This window comes from Gracilinanus agilis, chromosome 3 (assembly GCF_016433145.1).
Source record: "Gracilinanus agilis isolate LMUSP501 chromosome 3, AgileGrace, whole genome shotgun sequence".
Taxonomy (NCBI): domain Eukaryota; kingdom Metazoa; phylum Chordata; class Mammalia; order Didelphimorphia; family Didelphidae; genus Gracilinanus; species Gracilinanus agilis.
The window spans coordinates 80,824,283-80,834,264 of NC_058132.1; the positions used below are offsets into that span (position 1 = coordinate 80,824,283).

Here is a 9,982-nt window from a genome sequence, read left to right on the forward strand (position 1 = left end):
CAAAAATGGGGAGAATAATAGTACCTAACTCACAGAATTGTTGTGACAATCAAATTTGTTAAAAGCACTTAGCACAGTGCCTGGCATATTGTAACCCTATATAAAAATGCTTCTCTCTCTCTCTCTCTCTCTCTCTCTCTCTCTCTCTCTCTCTCTCTCTCTCTCTCTCTCTCTCTCTCCCCTCTCTTTGTGTGTGTCTCTCCCTCTCCCTCTCTTTCTCTCTCTTGCTCCTCTCTTTCTGTGTCTGTCTCCTCCCTCCATCCCTCCCTTTATCCCTCTCCCTCTCTCTCTCTCTGCTCCTCTCTTTCTCTCTCTCTGTCTCTTTCTCTCAATTAGTGAAGACTGTCTATTAGGAGCTCTTGCTAGGATTATTGTAGGGATACCACTCTACTGCTACTGTTCCCAATTATGTGAAGTCCTTGCCCAAGGGCCTTCAATCACTTCTCTAAAGCCCCGAGCCTCTCCATCTCTCCTCCCTCCAAAGGCCCTTGTTGCCAAAGGTTGGGGGTAGGAGAAAGGCAAAGGAAGCTGAGTCTTCCCCAGGGAGCTTTCAGAAGTAGGTTTCAACAGGGAACTGAGAGAGAAAGGGGATATCTTGGAGCTCTTCTGGAGGGATAAAACCGTGCATTCCCTGCCCCATAGCTTGTTCCCCAATATACCTCTAATGGGGGCCTCCCTGCACAGAACGGGCTCCAGATCATGTCCAATGCCCCAACCCCAAGAGCTCCTTCTAATGGGGCAAACGAGGCAAGCTGCTTAGCTTTCAGGTACAAGGAAATGTCTCCAGGGGAAAAAGGGGGAAATAGATGCATTAACCCCGACATGGTCAGCTGGCAATCAGTCCCCCTTAGCCAAGAGTGGCTTCTGTATGAAGCCTATCCACGTTGGAACACTTGGCCGAAATACACATAGCCATGAAATCTCTGAGTAGGGAAGGACCTCAGACCCAACTTGCACCTAAATAGCAATGGTTCTGCCAATGTTCCTGAAAAAGGTGGCTACCCAGCTTCCTCCATGTCCCCCCCCCATTCTGCCTTGCTTTGACAGCTCTAATGGTTGGGAAATCCTTCCTTTTTTGAGCTGGTACCTAAATCCCTACCAGTAGCCCCCCTCACCTACCCAAACCCATTGCTCCTGGTTCTGCCCTCCGAGGCCAAACTAAACACATGTAATCCCTCTTCTATTTGACAGTCCCTCCCACTTGATGGATTTTCTCCTCTGTAAAGTGAGTGGGTTGGACTAAATGGTTCCTTAAGTCTTTCTTGGCCCTGATGATATGCCATGTTCTATGTTTAAGGTTCTAAAGGTGTTCACACATCTTCAGGAGGCAGGTACTAAAAGTCTCATTTCCTCCATTTCATAGATGAGTAAACTAAGGTCTACATTCCAATATTCTATACTTTATGTTCCAAATCCCCTTCAAGCTGTGATATTCTATGTCCTAAGCCTTCCAGCTCTGACATTTTTATGTTTTGTGGCAATCTGAGGAAAAGCGTCATTTGAAAGGGAAATTTGCTATGAGAAAATCAAAATGCACAGTGCTTCCCAAACCAAACTGAAATGAGAGGCCGTGTGGGAGAGCAGAGCCAGAGCACTAGACTCCTCACCTCCATCTCCTGCCTTTCTTCAGGCTCCAGCTAAAGTCTCATCTACTGGAAGCCTTTCCAGCCCCCCTTAATACCAGCACCTTCCTTCTGGGGAATATCCCCAATTTATTCTGTATATATCTTGTCATATGTATATAGTTGTTACCCTGCCATCTTCCCCCTTAGAATGTGAGATCCTGCCAGAATTATTTTTGTTTATTATTGTAGCCCTAGCTCTTAACACAGTGCCTGGCACCCAGTAGGACCTTAATAAATGCTTGTTGACTGACTAGCATTATGAACACCTCGGGTTTGAATTTTGCTGCAGATGACTCTAGGCAAGTAACTTAACACAGTTTCTTCTTCACCAGTAAAATGGGAGAGATTAGCAGCTAGGTGGTTCAATGAATAGAGAGCCAGGCTTGAAGATGGGAGGTCCTGAGTTCAGATACTTCCTAGCTGTGAGATTCTGGGTAAGTCATTAAACCCCAATTGCCTAGCCTTTACCTCTCTTCTGCCTTGGAACCAATACTTGTTATCAATTCTAAGATGGAAAGCAAGGGCTTAAAAATGAGAGAGATTGGATTGAATGACCTGTAAGACCTCTTCCAACTCTCAATCAATAATCCTAAGAACCCAGGACTTTGCCATTATTGCCAGTTTCAGATGATCAGTTCTATTGCCTCTGCCCAGTTGCATGGCCAGTAAGAGTTGACTGCAGAAATCACTTTTCCTTCCATAAACTCTATGCCTCCTCTCAAAGTTCTGACAAGATCAACACAGGAAGCCTGTGGATCATAGATTTAGAATTGAGGGACCTTAGAGGTTATCTATTCAAACCTTTCAATCAAAGAAACTGAGGCCAGAGGGATAACCTAAACAGTAGGTGGCAAAGTCAGGAATTGAACTTGGGTCTTGTAATGTCAAATCCAGTGGGATTCTAGTAATCCAGTATCATTCTGTCTTATGAAAGCCTTCCTACTAGAGAAAAACATAACAAGTACATTGAAGATAATGATAACACTCGACTCCATGATACATTAAGGACTCAGTTTCCTCATTTGTAAAAATGAAAGAGTTGGACAAGTAAGTCAGCCTCTATAGTCTTTTTCAATTCTAAATTTATGAGTATTGTCTCCTAAGGTTTATAAAGAGCTTTCCTTCACAAGTATTATTGTCACCATTTTGCAGATGAGTACACTGAGTCCCAGAGAGGTTTATAGTAGTAATAGTAGTCATGTTAATGGTGGTAATAATAATAACCTCTTTCCAGTAAAGGGAGTACCTACAGAGATGAAATCATATATCCAACAAGATAGAAAATGACAATACATCAGGGAATAATAATTTTTCCAGTGTGAGTGATCATTTGAGCACTTAATAAGCATCTACTGTGTACAAAGTCTCATGTGAGGTGCCCAATCTCTCCACTCCATTGTAGATGACCTTCTTGAGATGATATAGCTTAAACAATTCATATTCTGGCTGGTCCCAAGACTGTGAACTGACACAGGTCTATCAATGAAGCCAATCTCAAACCCTCTCCAGCTTGGTAGGATCTGCCAAAGCTTGCATTCTATAAACCATCAATTATTAGTCAACAAGCATGTATTAAACATGGACTATGTGCCAGGAATTGGACTCAGTAGGTGCTAGAGATACAAAGACATGGGCTAAATAGCCCCTTCCTCAGAGAGCTTACATTCTAACAGCAGACAGAAAATCCTCGTATAGCAGTCTATCTACCTTGGAGGGGAAGGCATGAGCAGCTAGAGAGCCAGAAAAGGGGTTCAAACAGAAGTTGGTACTTGAGGTGAGTCTTGAAGGAAGCCAGGAATGCCAAGAGATGGTTGATAAGAAAGGAGTGCATTTCTCATGCACAGAGATGGGAAATAGAATTCCATATATGAGCATCAAGGAAAAAATACTTTGGCTGGACTAAAGACTGTATGAAAGAGTGAATTACGGAGGTAGCTAGGTGGAAGAGTACCAGACCTAGAGTCAGGAGGACCTGGGTTCAAACCTGACCTCAGACACTTCCTAGTTGTGTGACCTTGGGCAAGTCACTTAACCCCAATTGCCTAACTCTTACCTCTCTTCCACCTTAGAATCAATACTTAGACAGAAGACAAGGGTTTCTTTAAAGAGTGTATTAGGTGGGAAAGGTAGGATATAGCCATGATGCAAAGAGGTTTAAATGCCAAAGAGAAGAGTTTATTTTGGATCCTAGGGGAATAGGGAACACCTGGAGTTTATAGAAGAAGGAAGAGGTGACATGGTCAAAGCTATGATTTAGGGAAATCACTTTTGATAGATTGGAGAAGAGGAACATGAAGCAAGGAGAACAAAAAGATGGCTGCTTTAGTAGTTTAAGTAAGGATTAATATGAGCTTAAATTAAGGTGGATAGCAGGGGACATACTTGAGAGATATTCAGGAGGAAGAAATAGTAAGGTTTTGCCATTGAGAAGCTATCAACAGTCAAGCAGTGGAGAGAGTGCTGGGCTCAAGAAGACCAGAGTTCAAATCTGGCTTTCACACTGGCTGAGTGACCTTGGACAAGTCATTTAGCCTATGTCTGCCTCGGTCTCCTCAACCATGAAATGAAGATCATAAAAGCACCTACCTAGCAGGGCTGCTACAAGGATTGAATTAAATTTTATTTATAGAGAGATATATCTCTACATAGAAATATATGTCTCTATATCTATATCTATATATCTCTCTATATACATATATATACAGAAAGATCTATATATAAACCCTTACCTTCTATCTTAGAATCAATATTGAGTATTGCTCCTAAGGTGGAAGAGTGGGAAAGGGCTAGGCATTGGGGGTTAAGTGACTTTTTTCCAGGGTCAGGAAGTGTATGAGGTCAGATCTGAACCCAGAAGTCCCATCTCCAAACCTGGCTCTCTATCCACTGAGCCTCTTAGTTGTCCTCATAAGATAATATCTGTAAAGCATTTAGCACAGTGCCTGGCACATAGAAAGCACTTAATAAAGATTTCTTCTCTCTCCTTGACCCAGACTAGCTATGTGACCCTGGGAAAGTCCCTTAATGACTGTCTACCTCAGTTTCCTCAACTCTAAAATCAAGATAATTATAGCACTTGCCTTCCAGGGCTGTTGTGAGGATCAAATGAGGTAATATTTGGAAGAGTCATAGGAATTCTAGCAAATTGTTATTATTTGGGGTGAGGAGCCAAGGATGACAGGAAGATTGTGAACCTGGGTCCCTGGAAGACTAGTAATATCCTTGACAGAAGGGGGGAATATTAGGAATACTTGAAAGCATAACTTGCTTGAGCCCAGGAGCAGGTCAGCAGGGATAAAATAACAATGAAAAAAGAATCATGCTCATTTCTCTAGCTTCCAATATCTTCTAGGTCTTCAGTGCTTCAGAGCACTGGAGTATTTCCAATTTACCGAAGACTTTTTCTCACAACAGGCCTGGGGGCTCTTAATGCTAGTGGCAATATTCTCTTTTTACAGTTAAGATATTGATGCTTTCTATATTTTTCTATGTCCTTGTTATCTCCCACTCCATTAGAATATAAACTGCTTGTGAGTAGGGATTGGTTTTTTTTTCCTTTATGCTTCTATTCTTTGCACCTTGCACATTGCCTGGCACATAAGTAAATGCTTAGCAAAGCACTTGTTAAAGGATTGGTGATTATCAGTCAACTAGCATTTAAATTTCTTAATTTATTTGTTTGTTACATTAAAATTCCCAGGTATCTCTCTCCCTCCTCTAACCTCCACCTCCTCACACTAGAGAAAGCATCATCTGACAAAAAGATATATGTATATATAAAACTATATCTTGCTTGTTTCTCTTTATCAGTTCTTGATCTGGAAATGGACATTCACAGCTGTTCTTCAAACAATATTTCTGTTGCTGTATATAATGTTCTCTTGGTTCTGCTCATTTCTCCCTTCACAATTTCATGTAGGTCAACTAGCTTTTCCCGAGTGCCTACTATGTGCCAGGCACTGTACTAGGCACAGTAAGTAGAGTGCTTCTCCTGAAGTCAGCAAAACCTGAGTTCAAATCCAACTACGTACATTTACTCATTGTATGACCCTGGGCAAGTCATTTAATCCAGTTTGTCTCAGTTTCCTGACCTGTCAACTGAACTGAAGAAAGAAATGGGGTGGTATTCCAATATCTTCACCAAGAAAACCCAAAAATGGGATCATGAAGAGTCTGATATGACTGAAACAACTGAACTACAACTGTGCTATTGGGAATATAAAGAACGCGAACCACACACATATGAGGAGAGAGAGAAGGGTGGGGGAAGAGAGGGGAAGAGAAGGAGTGAAGAGGGAGAGAGAGAGGGAGAGGGGGAGAGACAGACAGAGACAGAAAGAGAGACAGACAGAGAGACAGAGAGAAACAGAGAGAGAGACAGAGAGGGGCAGGGGGGAGAGAGACAGAGACAGAGAGAGAGAAGAAATGGGTTCAGAAATAGGGAATCACATTGTCAGTAAGCTGCAGAGCTGAGATGCAAACCTCTTGACCCCAAGTCTGATGCTCATTCCACTGCCTCCATCTGGCAGAGTACGGGAATTTTGGAAGTACAGAGTCCAGTGTGGACAGGCATGGAATGAATGCTGAAAGAAATCTCCCACATCCTTTAGTTTAGGGGTTCTTGAACTCTTTGGGTCATAGCCTCTTTTGGTAGCCTGGTACCCATGTATCTCTTCTCAGAATATTGGTTTTAAATACAATAAAATAAAAAATATTTTTAAAAACCCAATTATGTGGTGGAGTTGTAATTTTCCCCTCCAAGTTCCCAGACCTCTTTGTAATCTATCCACAAACCACAGTGGTCCATGGACCCCAAATTAAGAACCTCTGCTTTAGTTCAAGGAGCCATTATCATCACCTACCAAGATGTCCTAGCCAGTGCTTTAGCCTCTCCTCAGTCCAATGCAGAATGCTTGGAAATCCCTTTGAAATGGATGTCTCCTGGGAAGGGGGGAGGAGTGGAGCACCTTGTTATTTCCCCTCTTTTAATAGATGCCTGAGAGCCTTACATACCACTTCATCCATCCATCATCACCATTCAATGACAGTTGTTAGAGACCTTGTCCCCCCTGGACGTGGTAATGACTCCTTCTCACCCTCTCCTGCTGCTCTCACTCTTCAAAGCTCTGTCCCCTGATATCTTCCCCCCTTATCCCCTGATGTATTCATTCCCCTTCACCCATTTTGATTAGGAGAGAGGAAAAAAATAGTTGTGTATTTGAAAAACTCTCCCTCGAGTGATTTCTTTGAGAAAAAAAAAGAAAACAGCCATTTCATATCAAAGCAGAAGCTTTTAAAATTGTGGGACCAAATATTCTGGGAAGTTCAGGAGTCACTCGTTATTTAAATCTCTTGAAAGCAGCCTAGTTAATTATTTCAGTTTGAAGGTTTCCTCCAAATTATGCCCCACGCCCAAGGTCAGAGATAAAGAAAGTGGCAAAAATGCTTCCCCAAAAATGTTTATTTTCCCCTTCATGCACCATAGCTGCCTTATATTTCTACAGACCTTTCAAGTCCAAAGCATCTTCTTGTAGATTCTCTCATCTTTTCTTCACACTTTCCATGTGAGCCAGAGCTAGAGGAGGAATGAATCTCCCTATTTTATAGATAAAGAAACAGATGCCCCAAAAGGGGAAGTAACTAGCCCAAGGTCACACAGCAAGGAGGAAACAAAGCCAACACAGGAATTCAGAAATCTGGACTTCCTAGCTAAGGGTTGGGTTTTTTTTTTCATTTCTATGTAAAATTAGAAAGCTTAAGTGGCATAAAGGAGAAAGCAATGGACTTGAATTTGTACCTTAGATACTAACTAGACCTATGATGCTGGACAAGTCACTTAACTCTCAACCTCAGTTGTATTCCCATCTGTAAAATAAGAATAATCATAGCCCCTACCTCCCAAGGTTGTTGTAAGGATCGAATGTAAGAGTACAGGGTGTCTCAAATGTCTTTTTGCAGTTGTGAACTTATAAGCTTAAAACAGCACAATGACTTTTGAGACAATGTATACATACATACATTTATGTGCATACACATGTATATATGTATATATATATATTTGTTGTTCAATCATTTCAATCATACCCGATTTTTTGTGACTCCATTTGGGGTTTTCTTAGCAGAGATTCTGAAGTAGTTTACCATTTCCTTTTCTGACTCATTTTACAGATGAGGAAACTGAGGCAAAAAGATTTGCCAGGAGTCACACAGTTAGTAAGTATCTGAGGTCTGACTTGAACTCAGGTCTTCCTGACTCTAGACCTGGCACTTTAGCCACTGTACCATTTAGCTACACATATATACATATATAAACACATACATACATGTATGAAATGTTGCTAGCCTCAAAACATTATGCTAAATGACCTTTTATTAACAATAATAACAATAACAATCATAATAATATCCAATCAACTTTATTAAGCACTTATTATGTTCAAGTACTATCCTAGATCTTAGGGATACCAAGACAAAACAATGGAAAAGGATCTGCCCTCAAAGGGGTATGGGGAGTGACAAGAATATATATTAAAAATATAATGAGTATATTTCAAATATACAAAAAATCGATATAAAGTTGTTTCCAAAAGGCACAAGGTTTTAGAGAAAGGCTGCCAGGGAAGACTTCATCTAGGAGGTGGTGCTTGAGCTGGGTCTTGAAGGAGAAAATAAGAGGTAGAGATGAGGAAGACGATCAGTCCAAGCAAAAAAGAGAATGGACAAAGCAAAGGCACAAAGATTGAACTGTATATGTGAGGAACAGAGAAAATTCCAGATTGGAGTCAGATGGCTGGAGGGAACAGTTTGAAATTCTAGCATTTATATTTTCTCTTCTAGGCGATAGGGAACCATTGAAGTTTATAGAGTAAGTGCATGACATGTACTTAAGGAAAATCTTTGGCTTTTAGGTAGAAGATGTGAATTGGTGGCCACTAGGTGGTTCAATGGATTGAAAGCCAGTCCTGGAGACATGAAGTCCTGGGTTCAAATGTGACCTCAGACACTTCCTAGCTATGTGACTCTGAACAAGTCACTTAACCTCCATTGCCTGCCCTTTCCACTCTTCTGCCTTAGAACCGATAAGACAGAAGGTAGAGGTTTAAAAATAAAACAAAACAAGAAGATATGAATTGGAGGAGGGAGAGGTCTGAAGCAGAGAAACCACTTAGGATGCTGTTGTAATAGTATAGGCAAGATCTAGTAAAGATATAAACTGAGGCAGCTGCCATGTGAAAAGTCAGAAAGGTTTGAATGCAACTAATACAATAGAAATAGAATTAAGATTTTGTAGAAAACAATTAAAATTTAAAATCACTGAAATGAGAGCCAAGAGACCTGGGTTCTAATTGTGACTTTATCTGGGCAAAGCCCTTCCCTTCTCTAGCCTTAAGTTTCCTCCTCTGCAAATGAGAGAATTGGATTGCCTGAACTCTAAGACCCCTCCCAGCTCTGATAGTTTATGGATTCAGATGTTGTAACATTTGCATTTTCCTTCCTTCCTCCCAGGCTCTGAACTGATGCCCAAAGCCCTGTCCACGCGGATCATTGGCGGCATCTGGTGGTTCTTCACGCTGATCATCATCTCTTCATACACGGCCAATCTGGCGGCCTTCCTCACTGTGGAGCGGATGGAGTCTCCCATTGACTCAGCGGATGACCTGGCCAAGCAGACCAAAATTGAGTATGGGGCAGTCAAGGATGGGGCCACCATGACCTTCTTCAAGGTGAGTCCTCCCAGGGTTTCTCCACCTCATCTCCCTCCAGGGTTTCCAAGCAATCCCTTTACCTGACAGGATCTGAAAGGGAAGATCTCAAGGACCTGCCCCAGGGACCCCATCCATCCCCAGGAGAATTTCCTCAGATGGCTTCATCCAGACAGACTCAGTGAACTATCTAACCATTTAGCTTCCACCTGACTAACCTCGGGAGGCTTGGGATAGATGATGCTCATCCTAATTCCATTAGAATCACAACTCCTCTGGAGCAGCCACTTTTGCCTTTGTGTCCCAAGTGCCTGGCACTGCTGTCCTGGTTCGTAGTGCTTAATTCATATTTGTTGAATCAAATTGAAGTTAGGGGATAATCATAGCTCACCTTTTTATTGTGATTTAAAGTTTGCAGGGCACTTTCTGCCTCACCATGCCCCAGGGAGGTAGCATTCTTACCCCTGCTTCACAAAGGTGAAAACTGAAACTCAGAGGGAGGAAAGGATTTGGCCAAAATCACACAGCTGGACAATGTAGACTAAAGAACCCAGACCTCTAAAGTCCAAGTTCAGCAATATTTCCATAGTGTATAAAAATAGGAGCAATATTGCCCAATTATAATATATATATATATATATATATATAACCCCA

The 9,982-nt window shown here is 41.7% G+C and overlaps 1 protein-coding gene across 3 annotated transcripts in view; it reads left to right on the forward strand.

Annotated features, from left to right (window-relative positions):
• The window catches only part of GRIK3 (glutamate ionotropic receptor kainate type subunit 3), a 350,540-nt gene that overhangs the window by 305,847 nt on the left and 34,711 nt on the right, over positions 1-9,982 (forward strand). For all 3 annotated transcript variants that reach the window (XM_044671492.1, XM_044671491.1, XM_044671493.1), the window contains exon 13: positions 9,132-9,349. In XM_044671492.1, the coding sequence (XP_044527427.1) occupies positions 9,132-9,349 (218 nt within the window). The remainder of the gene's footprint in view (positions 1-9,131; positions 9,350-9,982) is intronic.